Below are 20,466 nucleotides of genomic sequence, written 5' to 3'. Positions count from 1 at the left end.
AATGTTAAGACGATATTGATTGTATGGTATCCATATTAATCACGTTGCTTTACATGTACAGACAGCACAATAATTGAAGTACCAGATGTATTTTTTAGCTCCGATTTAAGACCTCATTCGTCGAAATCGGTCAAGAAATAAAGACAAGGTGATCCAAAATCCCAAAGAAGATGCAAATTCAAAAGTTTTAGATTCCTTCATTGAATGCCATATTGATTTGTACACAAAGCGTTCTGGAACAAGACAACTAGCTCCGTGCTTTGCATTGATTGTAACATAAACTTTCAGTTTCGTTCCTTCCTTGGGTTTCGATCGTCATTTCTTTAATTCTCAATCGATTTTAAATCAGAGCTCCTGTAATAGGTATTCGCTGCTTGTTTTAATTTTGACATATTTGTCTTTGTTCATGATATGCAGGAGTGACCATAACTGGTACTTTACTTCCTTTGCTGTCTGCATATTCAAAAGAATTGAAAAGAAGTATAAGTATAATCTTGTTACATATTCATGAGCTAATTGCAACAACTGATGTTATTGCCGAAATGGACTCATTTCCGCAGTATATTCTCACAATTCATCGTTTCGTCCTTCTGGCCTGGAGTCATATACCGAAGAATTACTTCTACAAGCATTTATGCCTCTGAACAAGGTTTTTTTGACGAAAGAGACGAAAGCCAAATACCCTCTTACAATGCTTCTACAGTAATATTATCATGTATCAGTAATAGAGTTGCAGAAACTCCAAATAATGTTTTGGTGGACGGTGTCTGCCTCTTGTCTCCTTCGTCAAAAAAACCTCGTTCACTGTCGATTAGAGGCATATATGCTTGTACAGTTTGATCAGCTCTTAATCGGCGGACCTTATAACATCGCGGATTAATATCAATATATTTTCTTTCGAGAATTGTCTTGTGACAACTCGTCAGAAGTATCACAAATTATTAATTAAAGTCCTATACTCTGCCTACTTTATTTAACAAGACCACTTGGCATCTGACGTCATTGCCCGGCAGTATGCGCACGCATTATGGCAATTTCAATTGTTCTTTGCCCTGCAGTACACCACATTTCGCCATAATTCATTCTAGAAACGCTTGCTGTTAGAATAAGAAAAATTTTAATGCTAAATTATTGCACATTCTAGGGAAGCGTGGTTACCGTTTTGAAATAACCGAGTGAGAGGGTTTTCAAGAAAACATTTTTCCTGTCAAAACTGAAGCGTCCTCTGTATAAAAGAAAATATGAATATTAACTGCACATCATATATAACGATTCGTGATATCCAATTGTGGCACGTTTGATGTCGTTTATGGGGCAGAGAATTTTATTTCAATTTTATATACGCCAAAATATTTTTTAATTGAGCAAGAATAAGGATAGAAAAAACGTTGAAAATTCTATGTATAAATAACATTAGACCCGGCAAAAGATTACTGTTTCGTTTTTATGGTAATCTAATCTTTTATTTCCTGAAAAAACATTTAGGGTCTAATGTCGAATATTCACATACTTGATCAAAACATCGAACGTGTATACAAGAAAATGGTAGGTTTTCCTCTATAGTATTTTACTGACCATGGAAATGTACTGAGACACAAGCACGTGTCAAAATCGATATAATGTATTGTCCATATAGACGCCCAGTTATCATGTTTTTGTTGGATTTTTTTGTATAAAACACGTAGTTAACAACAATTGAGCGCTAATAATACACATAAATGTTTTTAGGCAAATAAAATTTCAAAATATGGTACGTTTTCTGCCTTTGCTTGTCACGTGGTAGGCCAATGTTGAAGTTGCGATTATATCTACAAATAAGTTTCAAATGAGTTCCAACAAGACAAGTAGCCGAGTGGTCTAAGGCGCTGGGTTCATAGTGTCCAAAGCAGTCCGCCGCCGTGAGTTCGAACCCCGCCTCCGCCAAACTTTAATGAAGTAAAATTAAAATTAAAATTTTACTTTTTTAATAAATTTCATATTGGGGAAATGTGACTGGCAGAATTTATTTATGGCGTGGAGTGGTGTGGCCCTGCAGTGTGCGTACGCATCGTAGTCTGCTAAGGGCACGTGCATTTTAAATCACCCGCCACATTTCATATAGTACAGGAAAGTCATTGAACAGTGTAGCGGCTCGTTCGAGCATATCGATAGACGAGTCCCTCGCCTTTGTTGATAAACAGTGATATCAAGTGGTCTAACATTTCCCGCCGATTACGAGCTGATCAGAGTATTTAAACGGAATTCTACTAAAATCAAAATAGAGGATGTTGCATGATTTTAATTGGTCCTTATAGGGCTATATCTCGTGATAATGTGATGTATGGAATAGAATGTTGCATATGTAGAATCTATTTGAGTGACAAATCCTGTATAAATATTTACTCACTTAATGTTTAGACTTTCGCCATCGATCGTGGCCGATGCCTGCCTATTGCATTCCACTGCTTTTCCAACGAGGTATATGTATACAATGCTTATGAGAACGTCAATTGCAATGTCGGAAATACCCTGATCAGAGGATGATTTAAGCACTTCCCACCACGCCACTGTGTTGACTTGCGGTTAGCACAGCTGTGTGAGTGAACATGACACTACTGCTCGCACATTGCATTGACGGGCATAGTTAAATTTGAATTTGGACTGATATATTTACAATAAAAACGCATTCACAATGCTGGTCGATTTCACATTTTATGTTACCTACAGAAGGTGTGAATTATCCTTCATGCATACATCACTTTAGATCTGAAATCGACCAAATGATAATGACACACGCACAATTCTTAAACAACATCTTTTGCACAGAATTCAATGGGATTTGAAAAGTAAGTGGCAGTTGAAACTCTGGTGATAACACATTTGCAGTGCATGATGGGGCTTCCTTAAATCATCCTCTGTACCCTGATACCACTAGTCATTCTGAGGAGGCCATGAACAATCAAGATGGTAAAGTGTAACTACAGACTACAAAAGAACCAGTTATGTTCACCCCTGTATCCTAAACAAAGACAAATATGTCAGAATTAAAACCAGCAGCCAGTACCTGTATCAGCGTGTATCCTTTAGTTCAGATTTAACACCCCAAAACAAGAACGGAAATCAAAAGTAGCACTTTAATGTTCCAATCAACGGAAAGCACGGCGCTAGTTCTCTTGTTTGAGAACGCTTTGTGTACAAATCAATAGGGCATCCAATGGAGCAAACTGCTTCTTTTGAATTTGCATCTTCGTTTGGATTTTGGATCACCTTGTCTTTATTGCTTGACCCGAGCTAACAAATTGACTGCTAGTTCTAATAATTATGACATATCTGTCTTTGCCTAGGATATACTGATACCTTAATTCTGTTACTGCCTGTTATCAATGGTTATTGTGAGTATCACAGGATTTGTTACTAAAACAATCTTCGAAATTTTTGTATGTGATATAATAAGTCAAGTTCTGGATGGTTCATGAAGGAAATAGGGCAACCATGTTTTTCCTCAGTACTAGGCATGTAAGCAACCCTCATAATTAATTTATATAAGGTTCGTTTAGTGCAGTCAATACCTTGGAAAAATGAATTGCCTTATTTCCTCTAGGTAAAAAATAATATATAATTTGTGTGTGACCTGAAAACAATCTCACGTCCGATGAACACGGGGGTGTTGAGTGTGTATTATTGCTGCATCCAAAAGCAGAGAGATGGTTGTTATGGGTGTATATACTTGTATAAATTGAGCAACATTAGGTTTGTCAAATACATACATATCTTTTTTGGTGTATTATAACATTAACATGTTAGTATGTCAAATACCGTAAAACCTCGTCTACAGCTTCAAGCATACAAAGTGCCTTTGATGAAAGCTAAATTAATCCAAGCGCCATCCATCGACAAAATTATAACACTGTGGAGTTTGAGCAAATAAATTACTGATACAAGCATACACAAACAAGTACTATTGTAAGACCGATATTGTATTGGCATATTTACGGCTGTTTCGTATTAATTTAGCTTTCATCAAAAACACTCTATATGCTTGTAGACCAGGTTTTACGGTATGCTGTTTATGTGTAACCTCAGCAATCAGTAATGCTGGAAAATATGTTTTTAGGGGGCACATTGTATTTTTTAAGGTTATCAGGGATGTTTAAATAAAATTAACCGAATCAAAAAAATTAACGTAACTGGTGGTAGGCCTACAATTAAGATCGAGTTGCCGATACCTACCGACGCTTTCGGATATATATTCATAAATTGCTCGGAAATTATGAAAACGTCAAAACATTCATCATTTATACTGTGACTGTATTAATTTTTTAATTCAATAATTATAAGTAAAGGTACAGGAAACGATCCTGTATAAACAGTGATCGGAGTGCATGCCCATCTCTCTTTCATTGGCGATTGGGCCAGACTACTCCATGCATGATGCAGTCATGGTCCATGGCAAAGGCGATTCGACCTTTGTGGCATTAAACCCAGTTAACAGGAAATTAATCCAGTAAATCGATTCAGTAAAGCAAATAAGCTCATGCATTCGATCACTAACGGCAACAAGCTTCGGTCGATTACCCCAGCTGCAGCGTGTGTAAACTCTAATTTGCATAGAGGCTGTACGTGAAATTATTGATTGGCTCCAAACAAAGGATTTGAACCGGTGCACGTAATCATGGCGCAGTGCAGTCCATTCAATCAAATGTTGTCATCAACCTATCACTTCTGATCAAATTCTCCGCCTCCAGAGGATCCAAAACTCTGCCGCCCGGCTCATTGTTAAAAAACGTAAATATGATCACATCACCCCCATACTTTATGAGCTTCATTGGCTACCCATAAAATTCCGGATTCAGTTTAAATTATGTGTGTTTGCATACCGGCACTTTGAGGGTACCCTTCCGTCTTACCTCTCCGCGGTTCTCTGTACTTATGTTCCTCAACGCTCCCTCCGTTCATCATCTGAAAAGCTACTCAGGACCCCGCGTGTTAATTTATCATCTGCCGGTATGCGTTCCTTTCGTTATGCTGCCCATGTAGCTTGGAATTCCCTTCCCAACAACATCCGCAATATCACTTCTCTTGCTCAATTCAAATGTAGTCTAAAACTCATTTTTTCCAACATGCTTTCCCTGATTCCTAAGGTTTTTGTGTTTCACTGTGTGTCCTTTGGTTCTTTTTGTTTTCGCGCCCTGAGATCTTTTTGATGATTTTTGCGCGTTATAAATACGCTCCATTATTATTATTATTATTATTATTTGATCGCAGTGCATTGTTATGTGTGTGAGACGAACTGTCGCGGTTGATTGCAATCAAACAAACAATGTCTTATGTATTACTTTGTTCCGTGATGAAAATCGTGATGTTTTATTCAATCACTCTTGAAAAATGTATTTCCTTTGTAGGCCTATTACTTTGTTTTGTGATGAAAATCGTGATGTTTTATTTCATCACGCTCTAAACAATAATTATAGTTACATGCATTTCAAGAAAAAAATCTTATTAAAACGGTAGGCCCTAAAAAAAAAAAAAAAAAATGTAGAAAGTGATGATGATGATGATGTCGATGATGATGATGATGATGATGATGATGATGATGATGATGATGATGATCTCCAAAAGTATCCCGGTTTGTTTTTCTTGCCCTAAATCGTGCGTATCTATTAATAAGGCACTTCAATAATCAATAATCAGTCACGTGACGGCCTCCACTAACTAGCTACTAACTTGGGTTTATGGGCGCTGATATTTCATGTTCACTGTCACTTATTTATCAGAAAAGTGCGACCATTTGTCAATCACCTACAGTACCCAATTTCGGCATACTATATCAGAAACTCATCATGATGATTGCCAGAGAATAGTTAAAATGTAGCTTGTACCGTTTTTTGTGGCATCCTTCAGAAGTGAGCGGTCCGATACCAATATTTTCGGTCAAATCTCCATTCAATTAACACGGGGAGTTGGCTAGCTATGCCTTGCCCTCACTCATATTTTACAAAAGTGCGACTATTTCTGAACATCTAACCTAGCTGTAATTTTAGGTCATGTTAGAGAAATATATTTGCTAGAAGTTTGGAGAATACCTAACATATTGACTGGTTATTTTTCACACAGTGATGTTAACTAGCCAACTAGCCCATTCTTCCAACGTAGATCATTTGTAGGGGTCACGCGTCAATGGTGAGAGCACTGTGTATTGTGTATAGGAAAACGGACAGTAACTGCAGTATGACGGTAATGTTGCTATAGGGGGATCGCTACACCTCCTCTACAGCGAGTCTGTTACCTTCCCAGCATTTAAGAATGCCGGTACCCATTTATACATACACCTGGGTGGAGAGGAGTAATCGAGATAAAGTGCTCGCCGGGCTCGAACCCGCAACCTTCCGATTATGAGTCGGAGCCCGTTCCGCTCAGCTACCAATTATAATTATATTGGTGATAAGATTAATATTTTTTGTTTCTTTCAACTAATCCTATGAGATATGACGTCATACTCCCATATGTTTTTGATTGTCAGAACCCTTAAGGTCTGACCTTTTATTGATGTAAAAAGACATGAAATAAAATATACAATACAATATTGCAAAACATACATGGATTTTTTTTTGAGTTTTTTTTTTTTTTTTTTGTATTTTATTATTTATTCAACAACAAAATTCATTGCATAGGCGAGATCACTTACCCGTTACCAAAAATAAAAACATAAAACTTACGTGCTATGACGTATAAATATTACCAGTCGAGCAATGTCTATCCATCAGAATGCCAAAACACTCAAGTGATAGACAGTGAAAAACCCAAACTTAGGTCTATGTACAATTGCAACTATATTGCGCATAAAAAGTATCCAAACACTTAAAACAAAAGCCATTTCTTAAAGACACTAAAACTTAATTATTAAATAAAGTGGTCGGTATATAAATTATGGAGAATTTTGTTCTGTGTAATTTGATACCTCATTCGGCACAATACGATTGTGTTTCCCAACTTATGGCAATTTCAATATAAAAGAGAGCTTTTCAAAAGTGACAAAAAATTACATAATTGACTTTCCCACAGTGAGTCAGCGTTAATCTGTCAAGCTGGATTGAACCCGTAACAATAGGTAGCTGAAATCGCCTTGAATGAGGAAATATCCAAATTTGTCACTTTTGAAACGCTACCGTTTTTTCTAAGAATTGTGTTAAAATAAGACTTTAAATTTAGTGAAAATAATTTTAAATCGTCACAAGGTCCTAGTCGGAGACACCTAGTGCTTTAATAGTCTTTTTTTACCAAACTGATATCTAAACAAAAAGTGATTATACGCCATCTAGAGGTAAAAAATGTGATGGTTACATTATTTAGTCAAGTTATTTAGGGTATTCAATGTTAACAATAATACCATTTAGGGTGGCAAATTTGTACCATCATGTTAACCATTTAGGGTCTGTTTTGAGGGATGATTAAGGAGCATTTTATATTCGAGTAATCGCAGGGGTTGATTATAGTGATCTGGTGCTCATCAGTTTGCGGGAAGAATCGCATTAGCAAAAGAAGAAGAAAAATATTATACCTATTCTTTGGTTCACCTCAAGTTCATACGTTTTTTCGCGAGTGCACTGCAAGCGTGCCCACAAACCGCCTTTGTGCGGGTACGCTCTGCGAGATTAACATTACGTGCGTGATTCGGTAGTGCGGCCAGCGAATACGCACCCTATGTCAATACCAAAGTTGAGGCGAACCAATGTATAGTAACAACTTAACAAAACACCGCTCAGTGTCATCCTCAATCGGAATAACATCATCAAGAAACAAAAATTAAAAGGTTCAGAAACTATCAACATGTTCAATGAACGTTTTACTGCTTCTGAAAACTCAACTCTGTGAGATTGCAAATCACAGTGGAATGCACCGCAATGTGTATTGAAAACAGTTCCTTTCAACGCTGCAATGAAATACTGCAATGTTTTGACATGGTACAATGGAAATTGCTGTTAATGAACCATGCTTATATATAATTCCAGGTTAATGTTCGATTCTAATAATATGTGTCTGTTGTTCTTATTGATCCATCTTCAACAGCGTTCATAAGAGAATCAAATACATCGGGTCGAATCGCAAACACCCACACCAACCAAAACACGATGGGAATCATCATCCAGAAGACACCGCAAACAACGCCCGCTATCGACCATGACCTTGCAGCACGTGACGATGACTCTGCGGCTGCGTAGTCACCTATGTCGTATTTATTCCTCGCCTAGTAATAAAAGAGAATAATTTATACGTTACTCTACAAATGATTTGTTTAAGCTTAGCTTATATAGACTTAGTTGTATTCTACATGTTGAATGTGAATGGGAGTGATTTGCCAAAATTGCCCCCCTCCCCTTAAATTTTAGAATATAGTTTGCGACTGACTTACGTCAAGGGCTTTCACAATCCCGACGATACCAAATGGTAGACAACAGCACGCGGTAACCACGATAGCAAAAACTATGTAGTCATTGGGAGGAGGTTGTGCATGAGGTTGACGAAAGATGACCGTCTGTCCAGGCGCTCCTTCATTTGGAAGTACTTGACCCTTGAAAAGGAAAGAAAAGAAAATACATTAATATAATGAACCAAAATGGTCCCATTTCAAAATGGCATAGTAACATGCATTCTTAGTCAGTGGGTGTGGTTTAGCTTGTAAGCGTTAAATTTCATTGGTTCCTGAATGTCGTCTATGAGGTGATAGACATCAGTGACCGCGTCGTCGGGGAACACGTTTGTCGAGGCGTGTAGTATAGGTGTAGAGATGTAGGGCGTAATACTCTCCCGCAATCACAGTACTCGCAACTGAAGTTGCAAACAAGTTTCGTTCATTCATTTTTAGAATAAGGAGAGTTTTAAGAATGAGAATAAATGATTAAATATTACGTTAGTTCTGCCTTAAACACAACCATGTTGTCATGTAGCCAGGTGCAATACACATGACCTATAATCATGATAATGGGGCATTCTGTATTACCAATCACTGATTGTAACTTTCACTACCTTTCGAAAACTGTGCAAATAACCGATTGTGCACACAATTATTGTCATCGTTATATTTTCCTGCAGACATAATATATTTACTTGGTCGCCTTACCGGTTCATACGTTGTCGCTGTATATGCGGCGGTTGAGTAGTTGTAGGCTGGCGGAGGGTAGGATGGTGGTGGTGAATTTTGCTTCTTTTCTGAAAAGTACCATAAAACAAGTTGCAATCAGATTGCATTTTGCCCACGTCAGTACCCTTGAATCCTTTATGCTCCCGAAATTGAATTTATTATAACTAGCAATGTGTATAGGTGTCTATGTCACCGAGTTTGAGTCCCTTTCTCCTTACGGATGTCCAGAAAAAGTAATTTTAAAATTTGACCCCAGATGACCTTTGACCTGACCCCTGCAAAATGTTCAAAAATGTTTCCGTGGTCATCAAGTTTGTTGTCACCGAGTTTGAGTCCCGTACCCCTTACAGATGTCTAGAAAAGACGTTTTAAGATTTGACCTCTATATGACCTTTGACCTGACCCCTGCAAAATGTTCCCCTGGTCATGAGATTTGTTGTCACTGAATTTGAGCCCCATACCCCTTACAGGTATCCAGAAAGTGAATTCTAAGATTTAACCCCAGATAACCTTTGACCGACCCCTGCAAAGTGTTCCAAAATGTTCCCCTGGTCATTAAGTTTGTTGTCACCAAGTTTGAGCCCCGTACTCCTTACAGATGTACAGGAAATGCATTTCTAAAATTTCACCTCTGCATGACCTTTGACCTGACCCCTGCAAAACGTTCCCCTGGTCATGAGATTTGTCGTCACCGAGTTTGAGCCCCATACCCCTTACAGATATCCAGATAATACAATTGTAAGATTTTACCCCTTAATGACCTTTGACCCCAATTCTGTATGCAAGGTATAGGCGTGTGGTATAGCCGATGCATATATGCAAATGACATCATTGTACTATATATGATATGTGACAGAAGAAGCATTTTGAAGGTATTTGGTTAAATACTGGAAATGCCCTCTTAATGGCCTTTGACCTCAATTCTGTTTAGACCCTATGGCCACTGGATATAGCCGATACATATGTGCAAGCACAGACCATAGAACTTTCTAGGGTCTGTGGTGCAAGTGACATGATTGTATTTGAAGTTATTGTCAGAAAGAAGAAGAAGAAAGATCGGATAGCAAAACAGTATACAGGCTGAGTCAAAAAGAAGTAAACTCATGTTTGAGGGACTGTAACTAGAGATCTGTAAGGAATCTGCTAAAAATGAACATATCATTGGAAAGAACAAATTCTACACGTTTAACTTAAAAAAAGAATTGTTGCAATTGGTCACAGCAAACGCAAGTTATACTCATTTGAATACAACCACCTATTTTTGTAGCTGCACACGGTTTCACTTCCCAAGTACCTATTTTATTGATTGGCAAGGCGCGATATTCTAAAATGCAAATAAAGTTACGTGGCAGGTGTGATTTTGATCAATAATTCCTACATGTTAAACGGTTCTTTTCAATATGAATTTTACCTCAATGCACTACATTATAATGAAACATTATAATGGCACCACAATTTACCGTATGGGAGCTCACTTTTCTGCCGACGAAGTATCATGAAACCAAGGGTCCCACTGAAGTTCAGCGTCTTTTTGTCTCCAATTTCCCACAGCTTATCGGATTCCATAATTATAAGGGAGCAGTATATAAGAATGTAAACAAGCTCAATGTGCATGGGACACTAAGAAACAGACAGCTGAAAGCTTCAGGCAGACCACGAACTGCTATATCACAAGTGAACATTGCTAGAGTTAGACATGCGTTACAGCAAGACCCAATGATCAGCTCAATTCGCAATTCTTTACCCAACATCAAGTTTCTGCCGGATCGTTCGTAAACACTTGAATTGCTATCCCTAAAACATATGCATTGTTTGTTGAATATTAATTAAAAGCAGAAGTTGTCATTTCAACAATAAATCCTGTTAGCACTTTGTTGATTCGTCGAAATTAAAATGGATGAAAATCAATCAGCCGTGTGCAGCTACAAAAATGGGTGGTTGTATTCAAATGAGTATAACTTTAGTTTGTTGTGAGCAATTGCAACAATTCTTTTTTTATTTAGACGTGTAGAGTTTGCTCTTTTCAATGATATTCTCATTTATTGCAGATTCCTTACAGATCTTTAGTTACAGCCCCTCAAACATGAGTTCACTTCTTTTTGACTCAACCTGTAGCTCGGGGGTTGTAGCCTAAACCCACCAGCTAGGTAAGAAAGATCGGATAGCAAAACAGTACCTAGCTCGGGGGGGGGGGGTTGGAAATCCCCCAGCTAGGTAATCAACATGATCAATGCTCATCATATGCACATTATAATATCCACAACAACAGTGAACTTCTGAATGGTGAAATCGGAGTAAGTGGCTGACATCACCTGCTTGGAGGTCAGTGAAATTAGAGTTGTGAGTGGGTTGCAGCAAGGGGTGGTTTTATTACCCAATTGGGAATCAACTTCCAGCTGCATGTCTGATTCTACTTTTGATCTCTGTTCTGACCTTGCTCACTATATAGTATACTTCCATGATTAATGAGTTTTTTTGTACCCAAATTTGTCAAAGGTTATTCAATGAATATACAAATATATTGGGGTTCAAGAACTGTGCCCTGATAGATGAGTTTCTGTTGCCAGCCAGTTTGCCAGCGGAAGAAAACGACTGAATTCCAATACCTAGGTGGGTGTAAACCCACCTAGGTAATTAGCAAGGTAATGGTATACTCCAGGCACAAATAGAAAGTCGTCAGTTATATTCATCCTCGCTGTTCAACAACCTGATGAATTTGGATTATTTTGAAATATATATTTTGCTAATTGGACTTTGCTTTCTCATTTGACACCTTGTTCGTGAAAATCGAGCAAGTATTGACCAAGATATGCGCCTCCAAACCCTCAAAGCCCAAAATCAAAAGTTGCAATTTTAACGATTGAATTGTGCCTGTTACATTGTGTTCTTTATTGATTGACCCGTGGTGCTTTTGTGTTATACAACGAAGCGTTCCCATTGAAAATCTTGAAATTGCAACTTTTGATTTTGGGGTGTGAGGGTTTGGAGGCGCATATCTTGGTCAATTCTTGTTCGATTTTCACGACCAAGGTGTCATATGAGAAAACAAAGTCCAATTAACAAAATGTATATTTCAGAATTATCCTAAATTATCAGATTGTTGAACAGCAATGATATTAAGTTAACTGACGAGTTTGTTTGTGTGCCTGGTGTGGGTGAATGGCACAGTTAGTAAAAGATTACTCCCCTGACCATGATTAATGTCAATTGTATAGTTGAGCAGAGTAGACACGATAGAAGTATTTAAAAAATTAAATGTATGTTATTAGCCTTTGTAACGATCAAGTTTTTAGAAATAATTATACATGTAGTATGCATTCGTCATTACATTGTGTATTTGGTTGGAACATGTTAATTCATATTGAGAAACTATGACAAAATATTGAAGCCGATAGTAATAAAACATTTCAGTTTTACAAACAAAACAACACAGGTTTTGTATGTATCCAGTTTGTTCCAATATTTTATCTTACCTGACATTGTTCCTGTTGCTTTGTGTATCTTTTCAATCGATTGAGATTATTGTTGCTTCTCGCCAGTAATGTTTTCCCTGTTCTTCTGGCTCTGTCACACGTAGATCGCTATATAGTGGTAATTGTCTTTGCACTCATGTACATTAATGGTTATTAATCAGATATGATATATTATGACGATTGCGCAGAGGATTTCAACATAATAACAACTTTGGTTTTATGACGAAATAATTTTGTTTGCAGAACTTACTGGTTCGTGGACTTTGGTCTTTGTGGTATTTACATTTTCTTATCTATATAATTCAATTGGAATTCAAACTGATAATCATATACTTCAGGAGCTTACATGGAGCGCTCGAGAATTGACCAATGAGATACACTCTTTCTTGTGCCTTAAGAAAGAACAATCCAGTTGATTAGTCGCAAATTTATCACTCGTTGTTAAAGATTGGAGTTTCAATTCAGCTTTTTTCTCGTGAAAGAAATGAAGCATTTTTTAGAACTTCTTATTTCGACATATTTATCCACTGACGAACACTTCACGAACACCTCATCGTAAAAGTTTCAGTTTCAGATTCAGATGAAACAATGGCATCACTATGGTGGTAATAATAATAATAATAATAATAATAATAATAATAATTAATCCATTTGAATGCACATCTCACGAGAATGATAATAACTGCGACGATGATGATGATATCCCTACACCCTCATACAAGCTAATTTATCAAAACATTATTTGAAATATTCTACCTTTATTGTTTTCTCAAACTTAGATACAATATAATACAATGCATTATTAATAATTTATATAAATATTGGAAACAACGACATGATAAGTATCACAATAATAATATGTGATGCGATCAAGCAAAATCAGTCGGAACTCGGAAATATTAATTTTTCAGTTTTTTATAGAATAGTAAAAAAACATTTACAAAGCTGGATTTCGCAGAAAACCCCATTGAAATTGAACAACCAGTTACAAAGATATGAGCAATTAAAGAGTTACCAAAACACAAAGAAACAAAAGGAAATATTTCCTTTGTTTGGTTATATCTCAAAATCAATATTTCCGAGTTCCGGCTGATTTTGTTCAGTTGATCGCATCACATAATGTGTTCACTGTTAAATATAATTCAATAAATATCCTAGCGACGTGATAAATGTTATGCGTTACAGGTTCTACCTCCTAGATATTGACCTTTTCTGTAAATCCCACAAGCCTTTGCGGGTAGACTTAAGATATTGTCATTTGGCGTAACGCACGCGATGTGTTACTGCGCATTTCAAAGCCGTGAAGTGCGCAGCAGTGATGTGCACATTGGCATGACGACATAGGTTTAACTGCAAAGGCTTAAAGTCATAATGTAACATTTGCTGAGAAGGACGCCCTCGATAGTTTTAAAAATTCTATTTCTTACACGATTGTAATGTACTTTAGTCAACTAACATAGGCCTACCCTGCAAAATCAAGACATTAGGTGGTTTTAAAACCGTCTGAACAAGGTGTATTATTACGATGAAAATATTGGTCGAACGCTTACGCGATGTTGATAACACCGTACGCACATAACGTTCGGGACGGTCATACACATATCGAAGGACCGTACCGTAGCACGACCGACGGAGTATTGCGCATTGGCCTCATCGGCCTTGGTAGTAAATTCTAATTTCCTTTGCTTTAACTCAGTTGCACAGTTCAAAATTAAAAGGGGACATATCTGACAGTAAAAGCTAACATTTTATGGAAAAGAAATACTTCTCTTTTTATGGAAATGTTACAATAAGGGGGATCTGCCGAAAAGATCAATTGATATTAACTAATGTCTTTCTTTCTCAAAGTGAAAATTGCACGTTGAAAAGCCTGGCGGATCATATCATTTATGATAACGGCAGTGTGCCGAATGATATTCGCCGAGCGCGAGTAGTGATCAAGCTTTTGCATTATTTTATTCGTCAACGGAGCGGACGTTACTGATATTATAGCAGTGAAATGTTTATACTGTTCTAATTAGTAATTTCAAAAAATCTAAATTATTTGATATCAGAAGGACATTCCTCGTATTCAGAATTCAATTTGGTGTCTGATGTGCTCTCAGCTCACAAAAATACTGTGCAAACGTCTCTTTCCGATCCCTTAACTTACTTTTTCAAATGTAAAGTTTCTGCACAAATCTACCATTTATTTGCATTTGGGGGACGTGGCGTACTATTATGCTCACACACTCTGCAAGTGATAAGAAATGGTTGAAGCTTCTGTATGTCATCAATAGAGTGGAATTTCACTTTTTCAGCAGTGCGAATTTCAAATAATTGTTTACACTTTGTCATATTTTAGTAAATATTGATATTTGTCTCACTACATTATCCCCACGAATAATCACCATCATCATTGCCGCCAATCACATCTATTGTTCCGGATTTCGCCGCCTTTAATGTCTTCCCTCCACCTGGTCCAACCAAGAAGAAGCACACCATTATTATAATAACTATGACATACATAGCGATGCCAGCAATTAAAGATGCTATATTCCATTGCCACGCTGATTTGGACATCCTATGAGCTCCTTTGTAATCTTCGCCTGCATTGCGGGCGCGTACCTGTAACGAAAATTAATAGTGATAATAATTACAAATTCAAGTGGGGTTGGTCTCAGATAAAAAGGACAGCACCCTATGAGCGATACACATGCGCTGTTAAAGTCGGAAAAGGTAATACGAAATACTTTTCAACAAGCCTTCCTATAGAATTGTCTTATTGTCCCTTCCAGCCTTTGCAGGTGTTTTGGATAGGCTAACTCCAATCAGGATGGAATTAGCGCCATGTGAGATAGAATCTTGCGCCATGTGAGATAGAAGTCATAGTCTTAGGTGATTGAAGTCTGGTAACTAAGAACAAAGGTCCTACACGTCGGAAATGTTGAGTGGCATTGACTCACTGGCATTCTCTCATGAAATAATCAGGTGAATTCGATTGGTTTTTAGTTTATTTACGTTGTTGAAAGGGATTCAATCATGTTTCACCGTTGTTCGTCACCGTTTAAGGTTACACGAAGAAACGTATAAAAAACGTATAAAAGACGTATAAAGTTGTTCTCTAAAACCGCGTTTTCTCAGCAATCAAATATCGCAGTGAGTCAAATGTTGGTGCATGGATGTATCTTAACATTATTTTTGTGTGTTTGTACAAATTTTTAGAATCCGTTTGAAAATCCTTCGTTTAAATCATTTTTACGCACCATGCTCACAAGATCAAAAACACGTTCCATGCATTTTCTTTCAAATATTCGCTCCGTATAAAACCACGCCGAGTGATTGTTTTCTCCTTTTTTGTATTGTACTACAAATTAAATTACCGATTAAATTTTATTAGCCCGTTTTTGGGAACAATTTTCGAGAATCTTGTACCACAAAACACTGTTATGTTACATTATCGATATCTGGATTGTGGAACGTTAATTTTGATTTCTAACTGCCTACATTATTTCTCAAAAGTATGTCGATTCCTTTACCATTTGAATTTCACTCTAAATTTAAGCTACTTTTGCAAAAATCGAGGTTTTTCGCCATCGATACCTCCGACATTTACAGCGGTGATGAGATTGTTTATCATAAGAGCCTGCTATGCACTATTCCATATAATACTATAGTCAGTTTGAGATCAATCGATTTCACAGGTCACTCAGTAGCTCAATCGGTTAGCGCGCAGGACTCGCGTTCGACTATATAGTTTTGAGCTGGAAAACTTTGTTCGAGTCCCTATGTGGTCCATTCCATCTATTTTATTTTATTTTTCTCTCACTTTTTTCTTTTTTCTTGTTCGTTTCTTTCTTTCTGACTGCAGCGATTGATTGTTTTTGCCCGTTTTTTTTCATTATATAATTCAGGAATTTTTAGGCTCTTCTAGTCTAATAGGCGCGGCCTATGAATATATTTTTACAAATTAGATTAACAAAATATTGGTTGTTGGTTTTGTTACTGTTGTTGTAGTTATTGTTGTAGGCCTATATATTGCATAATCAGGGTATAAATAGGCATACTAGGCCTATAATAGCCTATAGAAGCATTGATTTATTTCACGACAGATATCATCCAGGATCATTTTAAAAATTTAAAATTTAGAAAATCCAAAGGAAAATTGCCGAAAACGGCTGCCCACAATCACCCCCCCATCAGCCCATATGGTCCTATCATGGTCGCCCCTTCCCTATCCCTGCAACATATAGGATGACTCACGAGCCGCGGTTTATCCGTCAGATTGATACACTATTGTACGCGTGAGTTCATTCTTTTCTGCATGGCTGTTTCCATTATTAACCTACGCCCCTCTGGAATCAAGCCTTGAAAATCAATTGTATTTAACCTTAACAAGTCGCGTCCGACTATAAGTTCTGATGAACCACTGTAACATGATTGAATCCCTTTCATGTCGCGCACACATACTCACTTGTGTATAATCGGACACTCGCACTCGGCTGCGTATCATTAGATCTTTCGTAAGACGCCATACGAGGGAACAAGAATGACACTTGTGATGCGCTTAAAGCCATATTGTGACACTTGCTGAGGAGGACGCCCTCAATATTTTTTGAAATTCAGTTTTTTTACACGATTGCAATGTACTTTAGGAAATAATTATTAGTCGAACGCGTACGCAATGTTTATAACACAGTACGTAACCCAGGGTACGTACATGGCGTGCCACGGTCATATACACATATCAAAGGACTGTACCGTAGCACGACCGGCGCTGGTAGTAAATTCCAATTTTCTATTCTTGACCTCAGTTGGCTCCAAATTTAATGGGGACATATCTGACAGTAAAAGTCTGACAGTAATCTATTTTAATGGAAATGTTACAATAAAGCTTTAAATGGAGGCATGAGTATACTTACGTCCAGTGATTTGATGATTGCAATAAGCCCCAGCGGTAAACAACAAAGCAGCATATTGAATATGGAAAAACAAAGCCAATCCTTGGCGTCCTCTTTGGGGTATGTTGACGGGGTTCTCAGGATTACTTGTTGGGCTGGAGGAATTGATGATGTCTGTAGACAAACAAAACAAGATAAACAGTAGGTTAAAAACCACAAATTAGAGCTGGGCAGTGCTTGACAAAAAGAGAGGGACTATTTTCTTGCATGGCATCTGAAAAAAGTGCTTAAACATCACTGAAAATACGAAGGTGCATGGACAAAAAAGTGCAAATTTCAGAGTAACATGCACGAATGCCAAGTTTTCTACCATTATTTTTTCAGTTTTATGAAAAGCCCCCCCCTTCATCCGCTGCATATCGATTTTCCCACAAAGCCGGTGTGCTCCTATTTAGAGGGCGCACTGTAAAATTGTGGTTTTAAAACAAAAAAAGTCTCAGGTTATCATAATGTTGAAATTCTTGTCATTTGGGGATTCAACCTTCTACTCTTAATTGAAAATAAGTGTATGAGAAAATCGTGCTTGAAATTACATATTTTCTCCATTAAAAACTGTTTTATAGAGAATTAGTGGTATTGAACCACTAGATATCTAGTACAGGGTGCTATGGGTTTGGGATTTTATTTTCCGACATTAGTGGAACCAATGTTTTTTGGAATCCTTGAACCTGAAATGATAACAATTTGATTGGTTCCATTTTTTTCTATGCCCCTGTTGTTCACACGAGGGGTCGAAAGTCACAGTGGGGTAAAAACGTAAAAATAGTCCCATCATGTTGTAATGTATCTCGAATAATTGTTCATCTCAACACAGGAAATAAAAAAAGTCATGTGTCATATTTTTCTACGGTGCTTAGTTCAGGAGTTATAAGGTCGGATAGATCAAATGTCAAACATTTCATACACCATTTTGTACACAGAGGTCAAATTTAAAAATGGCCCGATTTCATCGAAACTGGTCTCAAATTACTCCCCTTAATCATGTTAATATAGGAAATCTCGAACATACAGTCTGTCTCAAACAATTGTGCAAGTAAAAAGCGCCCTCTGCGACAATTAGAAAATACTGTTGTGGCATGATGCTTATATCAACGTCAAGGGCGAAGTCTTAGCTTGCAAATGACTTGTAACTAAGAAGAAAGTTCCTACACGTCGGAAATTATGAGTGGCAATGACTCACTGGCATACCTCGTGAAATAATCATGTAAATTAGGCGATTTGTTTTTCTTACCGTAGGTTCTCGTGTAGACTCTGTGCCATATTCTGATGCTGGTCGATAGGGAGGAGGTGGTGTTTTAGGTGCGTCCTCATCTGGGATCTCATCTGTGTACCATGTGAATGTTGTGAAGCTTGCTGGTCGCTCGGGTTTGGCGCCCTCTGGGGATAGGCGATCTCGACTCGCCATACCGGGTGATGGCCTACTTTTTGTGGATTGGCATTCACTTCTAACTATACTGTGGAATCTTTTAAAACGAACATATTGAAGCAAAGCAAAAAAACTGTTTCAGTAAATAATTATAAAAAAAAATCTGAACATGTGATATATGAACAACATAATTCACCGGCGTGTCCAGGATCTGTTCCTGCGGGGGAGGGGGGCTCAGAGGGGCTTTTGAGGAGCTTAGTGGCTAAAATCGCCAAAAAACGGCTGATTTTACATGTTTTTTTAACAAAGTGCGGGGGCTTCTGCGCCCCCAAAGCTTGGAAATCCAATTAAATGAAGGAAAAATCACGGAAATATCTAAAACATGTAAAATGAGCTCTCAAATTCAGGATTTCTGACTTTGGACTATTTTTCTCCTGGATTTTTCGCCTTTGGACAATTTAAAAGACTAGTCTGGATTTCCAACAATCACGCTTGAACAAAAAGTCTGGAAATACGAACTCCTCTATAGGGGGTGTGCATCTATTTTCTGGAATAGCCCAATATTTTCTTGAATACAATGCTTTATTTAATGATGATTAAAAGAACGAGCAGAGAACCCTTTATGTAAATATCTTTATAACCATAGCAACGCCATACTCTTGAAAAATAACATACATGACTATAAATAATTTAGATTGATATTAAAGGCCTGATGGAAATACACTAACTCCACTATATCAACGAACATCAGTGTACTTCATAATATGTAAATTATTTTTGAAAAATAATTAATACTTATTTAATAAACACTCACCGAATTTATGCACACGTTTCTAACATGAAGCTGGGATGCACGCTCTCTAAATATAGAGGTTTTAAGTGAAAGTTTTCTTGCACGGAAAGACATAAAACATCCTCATCATCACGACAGATTCACATCATATATAGATGCCTGCATCTTCATCATCATCATCATCAACCGATTGACCTCTGTCGTCATCGCCCATAAATACCAGTCATGTAAACACACATACCAGAGAACGTCTTCCGACAGACTAAATGATAAACTTAGGCGACGTAACATCTGCCTCATCCTATGGCGTAATTCAATTTGCAAGTGTATTTTTCATGTTAAAGTTGACACGCGCATGTAGAGTCGGTGTAATATTACGAGTAGATGTACGGAGGTATTTAAAGGGCGCAGAGCACTAGATTCTTCTCCGGTTGGTCATTGCTTCTAATTATTGAGAGCGAGGTAAATTGAAGTTGTCGTTGGTCGGTACACGTAGCATCATATTGCTGGTTATTACTGTGTACATCGTTAATACATTGCCTTTATGGTAGAAATGGGTTGTGCCACTATATGACATTTGATCTGTTGATCACCATGAACTTGACCTAATGAAATTACATGAATTTGTAGGCCTACCTCGGTTCGTACACAACCAAATAAAATAGTTCATGGGTGTTTTAAAAAGCTTCAGTCCAAACCATGATTGTAAAAACTTTGAAATTATAGGAGCAAGTATATCGATGAAGGAAGAAATAAGATATTTTTGCTGCTTGTTT

General features: G+C 37.4%; 2 protein-coding genes across 2 annotated transcripts; both read right to left on the bottom strand.

The window, feature by feature from the left end:
• Positions 1-6,613: 6,613 nt before the first annotated feature.
• Positions 6,614-13,142, bottom strand: LOC140165708 (proline-rich transmembrane protein 1-like). The gene is made up of 4 exons (XM_072189017.1): positions 12,592-13,142; positions 9,098-9,186; positions 8,390-8,548; positions 6,614-8,224 (listed from the first exon to the last, which is right to left on the bottom strand). The coding sequence occupies exons 1-4, from the start codon at positions 12,596-12,598 to the stop codon at positions 8,003-8,005; spliced, it is 477 nt and encodes a 158-aa protein (XP_072045118.1). The 5' UTR covers positions 12,599-13,142; the 3' UTR covers positions 6,614-8,002.
• A 250-nt stretch (positions 13,143-13,392) lies between these two features.
• LOC140165707 (uncharacterized) lies at positions 13,393-19,982 on the bottom strand. The gene is made up of 4 exons (XM_072189016.1): positions 19,712-19,982; positions 18,763-18,994; positions 17,493-17,645; positions 13,393-15,198 (listed from the first exon to the last, which is right to left on the bottom strand). Exons 2-4 carry the CDS (start codon positions 18,934-18,936, stop codon positions 14,962-14,964), a joined length of 564 nt encoding a protein of 187 aa, XP_072045117.1. The 5' UTR covers positions 18,937-18,994; positions 19,712-19,982; the 3' UTR covers positions 13,393-14,961.
• Positions 19,983-20,466: the final 484 nt, after the last annotated feature.

The sequence above is a fragment of the Amphiura filiformis genome, chromosome 12, assembly GCF_039555335.1.
Source record: "Amphiura filiformis chromosome 12, Afil_fr2py, whole genome shotgun sequence".
Taxonomy (NCBI): Eukaryota; Metazoa; Echinodermata; class Ophiuroidea; order Amphilepidida; family Amphiuridae; genus Amphiura; species Amphiura filiformis.
The sequence above is the reverse complement of the archived record's forward strand: the minus strand, read 5'-3'. Positions and strand labels throughout refer to the sequence as shown.